The sequence below is a fragment of the Oryzias latipes genome, chromosome 13 (assembly GCF_053564925.1).
Source record: "Oryzias latipes strain Hd-rR chromosome 13, Olatipes_Hd-rR_3.1".
NCBI classification, from domain to species: Eukaryota; Metazoa; Chordata; class Actinopteri; order Beloniformes; family Adrianichthyidae; genus Oryzias; species Oryzias latipes.
The window spans coordinates 35,856,445-35,874,286 of record NC_136249.1 but is presented as its reverse complement, the minus strand read 5'-3'; the positions used below and the strand labels follow the sequence as shown (position 1 = coordinate 35,874,286).

General features: G+C 46.5%; 1 protein-coding gene across 2 annotated transcripts in view; it reads left to right on the top strand.

Annotated features, from left to right (window-relative positions):
- Nucleotides 1–15,539, top strand: part of ltbp4 (latent transforming growth factor beta binding protein 4) — a 50,821-nt gene extending 35,282 nt beyond the window's left edge. For both annotated transcript variants that reach the window (XM_023961384.2, XM_078929798.1), the window contains 10 exons: nucleotides 54–350; nucleotides 439–510; nucleotides 5,194–5,322; nucleotides 5,760–5,900; nucleotides 9,749–9,901; nucleotides 10,135–10,239; nucleotides 10,322–10,493; nucleotides 10,571–10,869; nucleotides 11,312–11,464; nucleotides 12,633–15,539. In XM_023961384.2, coding sequence (XP_023817152.1) covers nucleotides 54–350; nucleotides 439–510; nucleotides 5,194–5,322; nucleotides 5,760–5,900; nucleotides 9,749–9,901; nucleotides 10,135–10,239; nucleotides 10,322–10,493; nucleotides 10,571–10,869; nucleotides 11,312–11,464; nucleotides 12,633–12,775 — 1,664 coding nt within the window. In that variant the 3' untranslated portion in view covers nucleotides 12,776–15,539. The remainder of the gene's footprint in view (nucleotides 1–53; nucleotides 351–438; nucleotides 511–5,193; nucleotides 5,323–5,759; nucleotides 5,901–9,748; nucleotides 9,902–10,134; nucleotides 10,240–10,321; nucleotides 10,494–10,570; nucleotides 10,870–11,311; nucleotides 11,465–12,632) is intronic.
- The last annotated feature ends 2,303 nt before the right edge of the window (nucleotides 15,540–17,842 follow it).

Here is a 17,842-nt window from a genome sequence, read left to right as displayed (position 1 = left end):
AATCTAAAGTACATCCAGGTCACTGCTGAACTGTCACTTTGTTCATGTTTCAGTGACAGAAACCGGGCGGGGCACCCAGATCCTGTCCTCTGCATTCTCCTCCGCTTTTCATGTCAGAATGGTGGAGCTGGCTCCACCATTGTTAGCCCCCACTCCCCCTCCAGTGTCAGCCCCAACCCCCCTCCCCGAGGCTCGTCCTGGGGAGCTGAGGGAGTGTTACTACAACCTGGCCAACAGGGGGAGCTGCAGCCTGCTGGCGGCCAACACCACCCAGCAGGAGTGCTGCTGCACGGTGGGGGAGGGCTGGGGGCTTGGCTGCCAGTATTACACCTGCCCACCTGCAAACACAGGTGAGCCAACTCCCCCCCCAGGACGACAGTGAAAGACATGATAACAACAGACACATTCAGGTTCACAGATGACGCTTCTCTGTTGCAGCTGAGTTTCTGGCTCTGTGTCTCAGCGGCAGAGGATATGTCACAGCAGGACCAGGAGTCTTCAACTACAGAGGTACGGTAAAACACCTGACACGCCTCAAGGTCTAAACTCTAGAGAATTTCAGGAAAGACACACCGCTTCAACGCTTCCAAGAGAGGAAACATGCTTTGACCCATCGCTGCATTTTCACGCAGTAGATTCATGAACAAGACAGAGGTCCAGATAGAAGAAGAAGAAGATGGAAAGACCTCACCGGACAGACCTCAACAGACAGACCTAACTGGACAGACCTCAACAGACAGACCTGATAGGAGAGACCTTACCGGACAGACCTCACCAGACAGACCTCAAAAGACTGCCCTGATAGGAGAGACCTTACCGGACAGACCTCAACAGACAGATCTGATAGGAGAGTCCTTACCGGACAGACCTCAGCAGACAGCCCTGATAGGAGAGACCTTACCGGACAGACCTCACCAGACAGACCTCAAAAGACAGCCCTGATAGGAGAGACCTTACCTGACAGACCTCACCAGACAGACCTCAACAGACAGCCCTGATAGGAGAGACCTTACCGAACAGACCTCACCAGACAGACCTCAAAAGACAGCCCTGATAGGAGAGACCTTACCGAACAGACCTCAACAGACAGCCCTGATTGGAGACACCTTACCGGACAGACCTCACCAGACAGACCTCAAAAGACAGCCCTGATAGGAGAGACCTTACTGGACAGACCTCAACAGACAGCCCTGATTGGAGACACCTTACCGGACAGACCTCACCAGACAGACCTCAACAGACAGCCCTGATTGGAGAGACCTTACCGGACAGACCTCAACAGACAGCCCTAATAGGAGAGACCTTACCGGACAAACCTCAACAGACAGACCTTAACAGACAGACCTTACTGTACAGACTTCAACAGACAGACCTGATAGGAGAGACCTTACCTGGACAGACCTCATCGGACAGACCTCAACAGACAGACCTCAACAGACAGAGCTTACGGGACAGACTTCAACAGACAGACCTAACTGGACAGACTTCCACAGACAGACCTGATAGGAGAAACCTTACCTGGACAGACCTCATCGGACAGACCTCAACAGACAGCCCTGATAGGAGATACCTTACCGGAAAGACCTCACCAGACAGACCTCAACAGAAAGCCCTGATAGGAGAGACCTTTCCGGACAGACCTCACCGGACTGACCTCAACAGACAGACCTAACTGGACAGACCTCAACAGACAGACCTGATAGGAGAGACCTTACCGGGCAGACCTCAACAGACAGACCTGATTGGAGAGACCTTTCCGGACAGACCTCACCGGACAGACCTTAACAGACAGACCTAATTGGACAGACCTCAACAGACAGACCTGATAGGAGAGACCTTACCGGACAGACCTCAACAGACAGACCTGATAGGAGAGACCTTACTGGACAGACCTCAACAGACAGCCCTGATTGGAGAGACCTTACCGGGCAGACCTCAACAGACAGCCCTGATAGGAGAGACCTTACCGGACAGACCTCAACAGACAGCCCTGGTTGTAGAGACCTTACCGGACAGACCTCAACAGACAGTCCTAACTGGACAAACCTAAACAAACAGACCTTAACAGACAGACCTTACTGTACAGACTTCAACAGACAGACCTAACTGGACAGACTTCCACAGACAGACCTGATAGGAGAGACCTTACCGGACAGACCTCACCAGACAGACCTCAACAGACAGTCCTAACTGGACAAACATCAACAGAGAGACCTCAACAGACAGAGCTTACGGGACAGACTTCAACAGACAGACCTAACTGGACAGACTTCCACAGACAGACCTGATAGGAGAGACCTTACCTGGACAGACCTCATCGGACAGACCTCAACAGACAGACCTGATTGGAGAGACCTTACCGGACAGACCTCAACAGACAGACCTGATAGGAGAGACCTTACTGGACAGACCTCAACAGACAGCCCTGATTGGAGAGACCTTACCGGGCAGACCTCAACAGACAGCCCTGATAGGAGAGACCTTACCGGACAGACCTCAACAGACAGCCCTGGTTGTAGAGACCTTACCGGACAGACCTCAACAGACAGTCCTAACTGGACAAACCTAAACAAACAGACCTTAACAGACAGACCTTACTGTACAGACTTCAACAGACAGACCTAACTGGACAGACTTCCATAGACAGACCTAATAGGAGAGACCTTACCTGGACAGACCTCATCGGACAGACCTCAACAGACAGCCCTGATTGGAGAAACCATTCCGGACAGACCTCAACAGACAGACCTAACTGGACAGACCCCAACAGACAGGCCTGATAGGAGATACCTTACCGGAAAGACCTCACCAGACAGACCTCAACAGAAAGCCCTGATAGGAGAGACCTTACCAAACTGACCTCAACAGACAGCCCTGATTGGAGAGACCTTTCCGGACAGACCTCACCGGACTGACCTCAACAGACAGACCTAACTGGACAGACCTCAACAGACAGCCCTGATAGGAGATACCTTACCGGAAAGACCTCACCAGACAGACCTCAACAGAAAGCCCTGATAGGAGAGACCTTACCAAACTGACCTCAACAGACAGCCCTGATTGGAGAGACCTTTCCGGACAGACCTCACCGGACTGACCTCAACAGACAGACCTAACTGGACAGACCTCAACAGACAGACCTGATAGGAGAGACCTTACCGGACAGACCTCAACAGACAGACCTCAACAGACAGACCTGATTGGAGAGACCTTTCCGGACAGACCTCACCGGACAGACCTTAACAGACAGACCTAATTGGACAGACCTCAACAGACAGACCTGATAGGAGAGACCTTACCGGACAGACCTCAACAGACAGACCTGATAGGAGAGACCTTACTGGACAGACCTCAACAGACAGCCCTGATTGGAGAGACCTTACCGGGCAGACCTAAACAGACAGCCCTGATAGGAGAGACCTTACCGGACAGACCTCAACAGACAGCCCTGGTTGTAGAGACCTTACCGGACAGACCTCAACAGACAGTCCTAACTGGACAAACCTAAACAAACAGACCTTAACAGACAGACCTTACTGTACAGACTTCAACAGACAGACCTAACTGGACAGACTTCCACAGACAGACCTGATAGGAGAGACCTTACCGGACAGAACTCACCAGACAGACCTCAACAGACAGTCCTAACTGGACAAACATCAACAGACAGACCTCAACAGACAGAGCTTACGGGACAGACTTCAACAGACAGACCTAACTGGACAGACTTCCACAGACAGACCTGATAGGAGAGACCTTACCTGGACAGACCTCATCGGACAGACCTCAACAGACAGACCTGATTGGAGAGACCTTTCCGGACAGACCTCACCGGACAGACCTCAACAGACAGACCTGATTGGAGAGACCTTTCCGGACAGACCTCACCGGACAGACCTTAACAGACAGCCCTGATAGGAGAGACCTTACCGGACAGACCTCACCAGACAGACCTCAACAGACAGTCCTAACTGGACAAACCTCAACAGACAGACCTCAACAGACAGAGCTTACGGGACAGACTTCAACAGACAGACATAACTGGACAGACTTCCACAGACAGACCTGATAGGAGAGACCTTACCTGGACAGACCTCATCGGACAGACCTCAACAGACAGACCTGATTGGAGAGACCTTTCCGGACAGACCTCACCGGACAGACCTTAACAGACAGATGTAATTGGAGAGACCTTACCGAACAGACCTCACCAGACAGACCTCAAAAGAGAGCCCTGATAGGAGAGACCTTACCGGACAGACCTCAAAAGACAGCCCTGATAGGAGAGACCTTACCGGACAGACTTCAACAGACAACCCTGATTGGAGAGACCTTACCGGACAGACCTCAAGAGACAGCCCTGATAGGAGAGACCTTACCGGACAGACCTCAACAGACAGCCCTGGTTGTAGAGACCTTACCGGACTGACCTCAACAGACAGTCCTAACTGGACAAACCTAAACTGACAGACCTTAACAGACAGACCTTACTGTACAGACTTCAACAGACAGACCTAACTGGACAGACTTCCACAGACAGACCTGATAAGAGAGACCTTACCTGGACAGACCTCATCGGACAGACCTCAACAGACAGCCCTGATTGGAGAGACCTTTCCGGACAGACCTCAACAGACAGACCTCAACAGACAGACCTAACTGGACAGACCTCAACAGACAGCCCTGATAGGAGAGACCTTACTGGACAGACCTCACCAGACAGACCTCAACAGACAGTCCTAACTGGACAAACCTCAACAGACAGACCTCAACAGACAGAGCTTACGGGACAGACTTCAACAGACAGACCTAACTGGACAGACTTCCACAGACAGACCTGATAAGAGAGACCTTACCTGGACAGACCTCATCGGACAGACCTCAACAGACAGCCCTGATTGGAGAGACCTTACTGGACAGACCTCACCAGACAGACCTCAACAGACAGTCCTAACTGGAAAAACCTCAACAGACAGACCTCAACAGACAGAGCTTACGGGACAGACTTCAACAGACAGACCTAACTGGACAGACTTCCACAGACAGACCTGATAGGAGAGACCTTACCTGACAGGTTCTCTGTTTTTGTCCTTTTCATGGGTTAAAGTTTGTACAAATAAAGTTTGTGTGATTGGAATGACTACGGGGAACAGAGAAGGTGTTCCTAACGTTGTCTTTTCCGTCTGTTCTCAGATGTGGATGAGTGTAAACGCTTCCAGCCTCAGGTGTGTAAGAATGGAGTGTGTGTCAACAACATACCTGGATACAGATGCTACTGCTACAGCGGATACGTTTATAACAGCACGCTGTTGGAGTGTGTCGGTACGAACACGGCACATTCTCCAGCACTACAGAGCCCCTGAGCCGCCCCCTTTAGCCTTCAGTGTTTGGGACAACCCTGCTCCTTCAGTGGTTGGGCGCAGAAGTGGAAATGAAACATATGCTGGGTCCTCTTAGAAAGTCAAGAAATTCTGTTCAGTGAAGTTTATAAACCGGTCATTTATTTTGTTTAAAACATTTAGTTAACAATTTTTTAAAATGTTTTAATGAAGTATTTGCAAATTATTGTAAAAAAATCTCCAATAACAATTTAAATATTTAGCATTTTTGAATTTGGAACATCTTTTTTAAAACAAGGTAACAAAAACATTCAAACATGCTAAAGTCCAAGTTTATCAGCAGACGGATTGGGTAGCGGTTCAGTCATCACACACGCATGAACCCAAACATCCTGTCCGTGTTTCTGTTTTTTCCTTCAGATCACGATGAATGTGAGGAGGAGACCTGTGTGGGCGGAGTTTGTGTCAACACAGTCGGTTCATATTACTGCACCTGTCCTACCCATCTGGTTCTTGATGAGACGCAACGAAACTGTGTGAACTCCTCCCACAGCTCTATGGGTGAGACTCCTCCCCCTTTAGAAGCCTTTTTTTTTCCATGAGTCCACCAGGTTTTTGTTCTCCTAAATGGTAAAGGTCATAGACTTTTCTATAGTGATTAACCCTTTAAAACCAGAGCGTCGCTGGCAATGGCGACAGGAAAATAGCATTGGCTCTTTGAATCCCCATGACTTCTCGGTCATCATGCAGTCAACATAAACGGATTTACCGACACATTTTACTAGCATGAAGTGTCAGAATCAGTTGGTCTGCATTAACCGCATAAACAGAGTACTGTAAAGTGTTGCTCATCAGCGCAATGCCGCTTTTCTCCGCGTCAGAATCCATTGGATTTACATTAATTGCGTAAACCGTTGAAAGTAACGGTTGTTCAAAGAACACCCACACTGGACACTGAAGCTAAAGATCCTGTGTTAAAGAGTTAGCGCCAAAAGTGCTTTCCAAGTCCTATTCATGTCAGAGGGGTGGGGGTGAAGCCCCAAAGCAATCAAAAATTTTAGTACAGTCACTGGTGCTCGGCAGGCTGGACGAGCTACCCTGGTCAAGGGCTCCATATCTGAAACAGCTTGGATACGCTGACAGTCAGCAAAAACATCCTCCCATGCCCTTCTAAGGGACTGACGTTTTATAAGAGGTGGTCGGTGCTTTTGGAACAGTTCTTCCCAACACTCAGAAATTACATTCATGCCCAAGATGGCCTTCTTTTCACCCAAATAGCCGTCTTCTACCACCACAACCCCACAAATCGGGACCCGAACCCCCCCCACCTGGAAGTCAACTACTATGTAGCCTGTATAAGGGATGCTTAGTCCATTTGCAGCTCGAAGTTTAAGCCAAGAGAGGACCCCACCCAAATGCTTCTCCTTGAAGAGGTCTTTACACAGACTCTCACAAAAAAGTGTTACTTGCGACCCAGTGTCTAGCAAACACTTAACTTCTACGTCATCTAGTTTAACCGTGACATATGGGCAGCTCTCTGTAAACCTGGTTGAGGGTGGGGAGCTAGGTGGGTCAGCGCTAAGGGGTCCGGTCACCTGACCCACGGTGGCCGGTGGGACTAAAAATCCTGATGGGGGGCTCTAGAGTGGCAGCTGCGGCTAAAATGCCCCGCTTCTTTGCAAGTAGCACAGATTGGGCGGCCCTGTTGGTCCCACTCATATCGTGGTGTCCCTCTAATACCCCTACTAGCTGGTCTGGCTCTATTATCTGTTCTCCAATTAGACTCTGGCTTCATACGTGTGTTTGGAACCGTTCAGTTTTCCTGTAACTCAGACAAAATATTTTTAGACATTTCAGCCACTTGGTCTTTCACCTCTTTAAGCAGTTCATTTTTCAGTTCTGTTTTCCAGTCTGTTGTGGTTTGTGCGTGGGGCACCTGCTTTCCTATTGCCATACAGGAAGACGGCGACCATTGTTCTGCTTGTTCCTCTTCCAATGAGAGTGCTTCCATCTTTACTTCATCAAAGGACAATGTAGGAGTCTTCTTCACAAGGCGTCGTAGCTCCTGGCGAAGGGAACCTTCTCTTAATCCCATGACAAACTGGTCTTGTAGGATGGCATCACCATCCTCAAGTCCTGCCTCGTTTCTCTGTTTCAACACAAGAAAGAGTTCTCTCAACCGCAGGGAAAAAGACTTGAGTGACTCTGGTGGCTGTTGTCTACAATTAAAAAAACGAGTCCTGAGCACAGAAACGTGAGTGTTATCACCATACAGAACATGCAAAACATCAAGAATTTTCTTAGGAGTGTCTCTAAGTGATCTCTCCAGAGTTAATATTTCTCTCTTTGCTTCACCTTCAAGTAAATTTAAAAGAATGTCAGCTTTCTGAGAGTCTGTAAGAGGCTGAAAACTTAGCATAGATTAAGCTTGGTGTTTCCACTCCCCAAACTTGAATTGAGCATTTTCCCCACTAAACTTTTGCACCCATGGACAACCCATGAAAAATGGCATCATCATTGCTGAAGGGCCAGCTGCACCTACCTGGGCCTGCTGCATGCTGGAGCGACCAGTGCCTCAACCCAGCAGAATCCTGCCGACAACGCCAAAAATCTGTCAGAGGGGTGGGGGTGAAGCCCCAAAGCAATCAAAAATTTTAGGGATCTGCTGGGGAGTTTGCTAGTTGCTCCAGAGACAGCCAAAGCCTTGATAGTTAAAAAGTTTTAATAAAACCAGTCTAAAACCAGAAATGGTAAAAAAACTAAAAACAAAAATGACATAAAACACATGTAAAGCCAACACATCAGGAGAACAGCGGTAGTAATTGTCCATATCACGCCATTGTCCAAGTGTCCGCCTTGATGTTCGTCCCACACCCAAGTCCTTCACACGAGCAGGCCTGCACTCCAAGCCACCAGTTCACATGCAATAAAAACAAGGCAAATCCACAAATAGTTTTAAAAACACAAAAACAGTCATGCAAAGGAGTTAAAAGTCAATCCATATAAAACCCAATTAAAATCCACTGGTGACTGAGCTACAGGCTGCTCATAGAAGCTCAGTGTGTAGCTGGCACACTTAACTTTAGGAGGGGTGAAGCCCGTTCACCCCTCTGTGTCTCCAAATGGCAGTGTGAGATCTTCCTGAGGGTGTGCTGCCTCCCTCCTCCTCCACGCGAGCGATTTACTGGTCCGCGCCCCGATGAAGACCTGTGGCCAGTGTTCTGCCGCCTCCGCGTCCTGAATTGCGCACCTCCGGCTCCAAGCCTTCCTCCTGCCTGCACCTTGCAGGTTGCACCCAAATGTCACGGACCTCGCGTCTCTGGCTCCAGCAGCAGGCCAAACTCAAACGATACAGGCTCCAACAGTCCTCCTGCTGCAGGCTGTGCCCAAGTGTCAGGAACCACACGCACCGGCTCCAACAGTCCTCCTCTTCTTTTCCCGCCGGCCGCGCACTGGTCCTCTATAAGAGAATGACAGCCTCCCTGCTCTGTATGTGACCACGCCCTCCCACACAGGTGTCCTTCATCCACCATCAGCAATCTGTGCAAGCAGTCACAAACTACCTGCTGGCATTCACCTGCACACACAGAATCAAACCTGCAACCTTCAATTCAATTCCTTTCCATTTTATTTATACAGCCAAATATGACAACAATAGTCGTCTCAATGGGCTTCATGCTGGTAATTGTATAAGAACAGGAAATAGGTCACATAATTCAATAGGTAATGGCTAAACTAAACTAATGGCTAAACTAAACTAAACTAGTGGCTAAACTAAACTAAACTGGCATCCCTGCCCTTAGACCCTCCTCCTCTGTAAGGAAAAACTCCTAAAAAAAACAGATTCTAGGAAAAAAAGGGGAAACCTCAGGGATGTCCACACGAAGGAGGGATCCTCCCCCAGGACGGACAGGTGATTACCAGAACTTTTATAGATGAATGAGCTTATCTAACTCTACAACTACATGTTTGAATAGTCCAGCAGATGAGCTTCATCCAGATGGAGTTGGGGGAAGGCTGGGGGCGCCAGACGAGCCAGAGGCGGGGTCTAAGGCCAAGGACAGAAACGCAGAGCTCCAAGCAGGACTAAAGCAGATCTGGACCAAAGCCAATCCAAACCAATCAGTGTTAGATTGCAATGGTTCCCTTGGTCCGGTACAGCCTCTTCCTGTCTGTAACAATCCGGCATGCATTGATTGACCATCTACCTTGAGTCTGTCGTGAAAATTCAGTTGAAAGTCTGTTGCATATTTTCATCTGGAGTTGCAGTTCGGCTTACATTGTGGCTTTACGCAGAGACGCTTTTTTAGAGATGAAATCATAAAAGTGCATTATCTGCATAGAAACATCACACTGGAAGCAGTTCCGGTTGATGACAAATCCTGATCCTTGTCTTGGTTTGGTTCCAGATGAGAACCTGTCTGTGTGCTGGCAGCATGTGAGCGCAGACCTGCTCTGCCAGAGCCCTCTGCTGGGGGGCCAAGTCACCTTCACCGACTGCTGCTGCATGTACGGCGAGGGCTGGGGGATGGGCTGCGCCCTCTGCCCGTCCTCAGACTCAGGTAAACGCCGACAGGATGGATCCGGAGACTTTCAGAACAAACTCTACTGAACTGAACTGAGGCCTGGAACCTCATTATAAATGTAGAAGAACAGGAACAGCAGGGGGACTTCTTCAGGACCGTAAATTAAACAGTCTGTTATAAATGGGAAAGGTCATACGTGTTGTTTTTAGTACGACACATTGGTATGTAAGAAGGTCCATAAACATGTGGGCTTCCTGTGCTCTCCATAGAGGAATACGCCGCTCTGTGCAGTTCCTTTGCTCCTCCCTTCCCGGACAGCTATCCTGAACCCCCTGGCCCTGAAACACGACTGCTTCTTGAATCAGGACGAGGAGGTCTGACCATCTCCTCCACTTCCTGTGAACCTTTTCCGAAGCTGAAATGTCCGTTCTCCTCATGGAGTTCTTGTCTCTTCAGCTCCTCCTTATGGTTCAGACCTGTACACTCGGACGCTGGTCCCCAGCAGAGACTTCAGTCGGCCTGACTACGACGATTACTCACCAGCAGGGGGCGTCAGGTCGGGTTTTGGGGGGAGGACCCCCGGCACCTCCAGCCTGCCAGAAGATGCTTATCGTCCGTCGGATTACAGGTGAGGACGCAGACCCAGAGTTTTTCGTTTTGTGAAATGAAACTGTGCCGACACTCACTGCTTGTGCCTTTCTGCAGTTCTTACTACTCTGAAGGAGACTACAGCTCCCCTGACAGCTCCGCCCCCCAAACCCCTTCATTCCGACTCCCCCCAGACCCCCGGTCCGAGATAGGATTTGGGGCCCGTCCTTTCCCTCCATCCCGGCCTGACGGACCTCCTCTAAGCCTGGCGCCGCTGCCTGGATCTCCCTACGATGATCAGGAGGAGGAGGACGAGATGACGTGGAGGCCCAGCCCACCGTTTCCTCCTTTCACTGACAGGAATCGAGGAGGAGGAGGAGCAGGGGGACGAGGAGCACCAAGGAGGCTGTACGAGAGTAAGTAGCTTTGATGGAGCGTGGGGAACATGGAACATGTTAAAAAAATGAAGAATTGTTGTGACTGAAGAAAAAGGGAAAGAACCCGATCTCTGCTGAGTCATCAGAACTCCAGAGGATCTTCTATCTGAGTTTCCTGAAGTTCTAAGTCTTAAAAACGTAGAGTTTTCAAGGTTCACAGTGGTTATTTGTTTATTGTTTTCCAAAAGTGCTTTAAAAATGGAAAGAGTCCAAGGATAGATCCCTGGTAGACACCCTTGATATCACTGCAGAGAGTAGAGGTCACACCTCTTTATGTTTCTGTTTCCACTAATCCAAGTTTCTAAAACCTCATTTATATTTAATAAAAAACATTAGAAAGAAATGTCTAAAGAATCAGAGTAGATAAAACTGAAAAGATGAATTCCCCGTTCTTCCTCTGATCTGTGTTTTTATTCTTTAGGGCGTTACGAGTTGTACGCTGGACTGAGTGCAGCAGAGGATTGTGGGATACTTCATGGCTGTGAGAACGGCAGGTGCATCCGTGTCGCTGAAGGTTACACCTGTGACTGCTACCACGGATACGAGCTGGACATGACCTCCATGACCTGCATAGGTACAGAGAAAGGCTGGTTGATGCTCACTGGGCTGGAAATGACTGTCCAGTCCATCTGATTTGGTTTCACTTTCACACACAGGATACACAAAAGCAGAAAAAGTGAACCGCACTTCAGTGTGTGGTAACACTTTATAAATCCTTAACTAACTGTTAACAGTTATTTAGCAAGTCATTTATAACTCAATAACTAAGAGTTTATTAATGATTTGTTAACTAGCTCTAATGGATAGTCATGATAAAGTGTTACCCAGTGTGTTCATCTGCAAGAGGACAGAGTCTCAGTCAGAGTGTAGCTGTGAACCCAGCTGTAGGTCAGACCAGGGCCAATCCTGGTCCTGCCCAGTTCGGAACATGGATCAGACCAGGTCTACACCTAGATCAGACCAGGTCTACACCTAGATCAGACCAGGTCTACACCTAGATCAGACCAGGTCTACACCTAGATCAGACCAGGTCTACACCTAGATCAGACCAGGTCTACACCTAGATCAGACCAGGTCTACACCTAGATCAGACCAGGTCTACACCTAGATCAGACCAGGTCCAAATTTGAATCATACCTGGATTGAACAAGGATCAGACCAGATTAAAAATCTGAATCAGACATGGAAGAAACCTGGTTTAAACCAGGAATAAACTTGGATTAGACCAAACCAAAAACAGATCAAACCTGGTTCTAACTTATATCAGACCAAATCTGAATTAGAAAACGAAAAAACCTGGATCGGACCAACTTCAAGTCCGGATTAGACCAGGACCCAACCTGGAACACACCAGGACTAAACCTGGATCAAATCAAGTCCAATCCTGATCTGACTGAATCCAAACCTGGATCACACCAGGAACAAACCTGGATTGGGTCAGGTTCGATATTCAAAAATTCCTAGCAGTAATTCTAAATCCCAGCTGGAAGATTTTTCAAGAAGAACCACAAATGTGCATTTTGATCTTTTCTGTACATGAGGCCGTACTTGGAAGGTTTTTGTCATTCATGACATCATCATCATCGTCGTCTTTCACGTTGGAGCAGGAAGGTCGTGGCTCTCTGGTTGCTTCACTTCATGGTGGTTTTAGTTTTCTGGCAGTCGGCAGCATTTGAGCGTTCTCCAGCTGGACGCTGAAACCGTTTCCCCGCCTCTCACGCCTCTGTCCCGATCCTTCGCAGACGTCAACGAGTGCGAGGACGGCGTTGGCCTGGAGTTCCCGTGCGTGAACGCTCGCTGCGTCAACACCGAAGGCTCGTTCCGCTGCGTCTGCAGGAGGGGGTACGTCGTGTCCCGCAGGCGGAACCACTGCGTGGCTGCGTAGACGGACGGAGGTCCACTGGACCGGCGCGTCGACAGCTGATAAACCGGGTCAAAGGTCAAAGAGTCCCGGACTGAAGTAGTGTTTTTGATTGCACTAAACTGAGTTTGTTAACCTCGCCTGTTCATTCATCTGCTTTTTGAAGTGAACAAACCCAGTAAATGCATCCAAAGGTCACATCAGGTCACAGTTCCAGGCTGGGGGGGGTCTCAGAACAAAACTGGGGGGTTTACGACTGAAGCAACACAGTCTGTCTTTTAAAAGTTTAATAAGTGCTGGGATTTCTGTGAGATCCATACGGACAAACAGTGAGTCCGAAACACAAACACATTAACACACACAACCTACAACAGCCGTCACGCAAATACAGCACAATTTCTTCAACCTTCCAGTTCAACCATGTTCACTGCGATGGTCGCTGCTGTCAAAAACTGCACTGAGATCCAACAGAACCAGCCGTTGGTTCAGAAGCCTGTGCAGAACCCATGAGGTTTAACAAAACGGCAACATTTAAGAGTTACTGCAACCCTCAAACGTAGTTTTCCACTGAATATAAACCGGGTTCTGAAGGTTCTGGTGGATCACATAATCCTGGTTCAGGAACCAAACTTTCCTAAAATGAAAGGCTGGGTTTTGACGGACAGCACTGAAGATAACACTTCAACATTTAAAGATGTTGCTCAGGTGTGTCGCGTGGATACCTTCACCTGTATGCTTGTATCACCTCCACCTCATTAAGACACAAAAACACCTAAAGAGCAAATTCTGAGGATAAAAACGACACAACAGAGCAAAAAAGAAAAAAACAACAACTAAAATTGGATTTTGCTGCTTTAATGAAAATTAAAATGACTGCTGACCAAAGCAAAGCTACACTTTATCTGTGAAAAATGCTAGTTTTATTTAGCACCAAGTCATCAAAAAAGTATTTTTACAACAGTTAAAGTTTTTTTCTTTTTTGCGTGTTTTCAGATAGAAGGTCATTTTCTGGAGGTTAGCATTTGTTAATTAAACACACAATCAAGTATTATTGTTGTTTGGAAAGAAATACAGTCATTCACACTAAATTGTACATTTTATTGATTTACATTTTTGTACTACGTAGTTTTAGGTTTTCCTTCACTAGCTGCTCGGCTAACAGCTGCAGATGTATTTATCAAAAATTAGAAGAAACAAATATTAACTTTGTCCGAATTCTTTCACTACGTCGTTCTCTGTAGCTGCGTTTCCACTGACTGTGAGAACAAAGTGGATTTACGATTAGAAATTCGCCAACAAATTCACTAAACTGCAATGGAAACACTTTTCAAGTTGAATGAGTCACGTGACCACCAAGCGGATGGCGATGCCCGTCTTGGTAGGAACTGGCGGCCTTGGGCGCTGCACGGCGGGCGCCACCAGAGGTCCCACAGCGCCACACAACTCATGTGGAATTGTTGGATCCACAGCTCCTCTGGAAAACCACCATTTCCCAAAATGGCTTCCCTCTTAGCCCCTCCCACATGGGAGGAGCTCGCCGCTCCACGGCCTCCTTTGATAGATGATGATGAGCGCTGGAGCCGTGGCAGAAATGTGATGTATCTGCTGTCAATCAAAGTATTGCTCACACCCTGTTAGTGTGTATCGATGCTCACTAGATCAGCAAATATAGACCACAATGCATTGTGTTCGAAGATTTGTTGTTTAAATTGATCGTTTCATCCTCAGAACACAGTGGATTCATAAAAAGTCTTTGTAAAAAGTTCAGATTTAAAAAGTTTGTATTTTGGAAAACGGTTGACATCATGAGCGTGTCGGAGTTAAAATCTAGAAAACTTGTTAGTCTTGCTCTAGATCCTTTAGGGTTCTGGAGTCGTGAAGGAATTCAGACTCACAGACGACGTCTTTTCTCAACAGTGAAGCTAAGAAATCCTCTGTTTTTATTATCCTCCTTACATACTGAAATATATAAACAGTACAGGTAGACGTTCATTTCTTAACTGGAAAACAATTAAGCCGACCAGAATAAAAGATGTTAAAAAATCTCTTCTTGTTAAAAAACACAACTGTAGTCACTGAAAAATCAAAGACAAAAATTCCAGGAAGTTCAGGATTTCAAGGTTGAACAGGTTTTGTTTAGCGAGCTCTTGAGATGGAAAACAGACATGTTTGTACATTTAAACGGAAGAATTTAGAAATCCTAGCTAATCCTTTGATGACTGACTTCATTTTTACATTTCTACTGCAGTAAAAATGTTCCTGTTGGAGTTGTAAATACAAAATATAAGTTTGTAAGTGTGGCTAAATAAAGTTTGGCCTCTTTAGCAGGTTTCCATTAGTTGTTCTTGTTGGTTCCACAGTTTGTTTCCTTTTTTAAGGCGTCTGCTGTTTACAGACTATAACCAATCGCTAAATAACAGCTTGATATTTGCCTCACATGGATTTGAACTCTAACTTTGTATTTTCCTCAAATCCAAACTAAAAATGTAATCAGACAAACGTTCATTTGGATTTTTTCATGGTTTCTTGAATCGTCAGAATGTTTAGATCTGCAGTCAAACAAAGACTGTTTTGTCTTTAGTCCAGTTTCTATATTTATGTTTTTCTCTTCATTCTGAAACCTAAAAGCTCCTTGTTTTGTGCAAAAGAAGCTGTTTCTATTTTTCTATTCTTCAAATGAGATTCCGTAAACTCCTTAATTGTGTTTGTAATTTTGTCACTTTGAATAATATTCAGTTTTTTCACGTTTTTTTCAAATAATAAAAAATATTTGTACCCTTTTACAGAAGTTTGTTGTTTCCGTTTCTGATGGAAAAATGATCTAAAGAAAGTTTATTTAAATGTATCGTCAGTGGATATACTTCTACATAGGATTTATGTTCACAGGGGGGCAAAAAGTATTGTCAGTCACCAATTGTTCAAGTTCTTCCACAGAAAAAGATTCTTCATAAATCATAGGTAAACCTCAACTACGAGTAACAGAATGAGAAAAAACATCCAGAAAATCACATTGTCTGATTTTTAAAGAATTTATTAGTAAATTATGGTGGAAAATAAATATGTTTTCATCTACAAACAAGCAGGATTTCTGTCTCTCACAGACCTGTAACTTCTTCTGTAGAGGATCCTCTGTCCTCCACTGGTTACCTGTACTAATAGGTTACCTGTTTGAACTGGTTATCTGTATAAAGACACCTGTCCACAACCTCAAACAGTCACACTCCAAACTCCACTATGGAGACCAAAGAGCTGTCTGAGGACACCAGAAACCAAACCTGCACCAGACTGGGAGACTGAATCTGCTACAGGTGAGCAGCTTGGTGTGAAGAAATCAATTATTAGGAAATGGAAGACAAACAAGACCACTGAGAGTCTCCCTTCATCTGGGGCTCCCCCCAAGATCTCACCCCGTGGGGTCACAATAATCACAAGAACAGTGAGCAAAAATCCCAGAATCCCACGGGGGACCTAGTGAATGACCTGCAGAGAGCTGGGACCAAAGTGACAAAGGTAACATCAGTAACACACTACACCACCAGGGACTCAAACCCTGCAGGGCCAGACGTGTCCCCCTGCTAAAGCCAGTACATGTGCAGGCCCGTCTACAGTCTGCTAGAGAGCATTTGGATGATCCAGAAGAGGATTGGAAGAATGTCCTATGGTCAGATGAAACCACAATAGAACTTTTTGGTAAGAACTCTACTGTTTGGAGGAGAAAGAATGCTGAGCTGCATCCAAAGAACACCAGACCTACTGTAAAGCATGGGGGTGGAAGCATCATGCTTTGGGCTGTTTTTCAGCAAAGGGACCAGGACGACTGATCCGTGTAAAGGAAAGAATGAATGGAGCCATGAATGGTCAGATTTGGAGTGAAAACCTCCTTCCATCAGCACTGAAGAAGAAACATGGCTGGGTTTTTCAGCACAACAACCATCCCAAAGACGTTACCTGTGTAACGAAGGAGTGGCTTCATAAGAAGCTTTTCAAGATCCTGGAGTGGCCCAGCCAGTCTTCAGATCTCAACCCCATAGAAAATGGGTGTGGGGCGGCCGTGGTGCAGCGGTAGGGCGGTCGACCCATGATCCTAAGATTGCAGGTTCGATTCCCGCCTTGCACGCACATGAGTCGAAGTGTCCTTGGGCAAGAAACTAAACCCCACCTTGCCTCTGGTGGTTGGCTGGCGCCTGTGTTTGGCAGCGGAGCCGCCACCAGTGTGTGAATGTGTGAGAGAATGTGTGTGTGACTGGGTGAATGGGTCTGTGACTGTAAAGCGCTTTGTCTTTGTAGGAAGAAAGGCGCTATATAAGTATACACCATTTACCAAAATCTCTGGAGGGAGTAGAAAGTTCGTGTTGCCCAGCAACAGCCACAAAACATCACTGCTGTAGAGGAGATCTGCATGGAGGAATGGACCAAAAGTTTGACTGCTCTCATTGCCAACAAAGTATTGAGTTGAACTTTTGTTACAAATAAAATGAAAAATCAGACAATGTGATTTTCTGGATCCATTCTGTCTCTCATAGTTGAGGTTTACCTATCATTAGAATTGCAGGCCTGTCTCATCTTTTTCAGTGGGAGAACTTGAACAATACTTCTTTGCCTCGCTGTACGAAAAACATTTATTCTGAATAAAGTTCATTGTTTAAAGCAAAACAATCAAACAAACATAAACAGACAGCATTTTATTTACCTAACAACGTCTCAATGTAAATATAACCCCTGTGTAAAAACAAAAATCCATGTGGAATGACAGAATAAAGCTCTATTTGAACATCCAATGTTTTGTAGACACACTTCCAGAAAGGTGTGTCATCTGCATAACTATGGAATAAAAACATCAATAGAGTCAGAACTGAACAGCAGGGGTCCAAGAATCAGACTCTGAGGAACTCCACAGGAGAGTCAGATTCCTCATCCCCAGCATCAAATTCTTCAAAACTTTGATAGAAACTTGATTTTTAATTAACCCTAATTACTTGTGTTTGTGTCTTTTTTGGATTTAGTCACATTAAAAAGGAAAAAAAAAGACTTGACCTACAGCAGTGCTTTTTGTCAAACCGATTAGTTAACAACTGCCTGAAATCTCCGTTA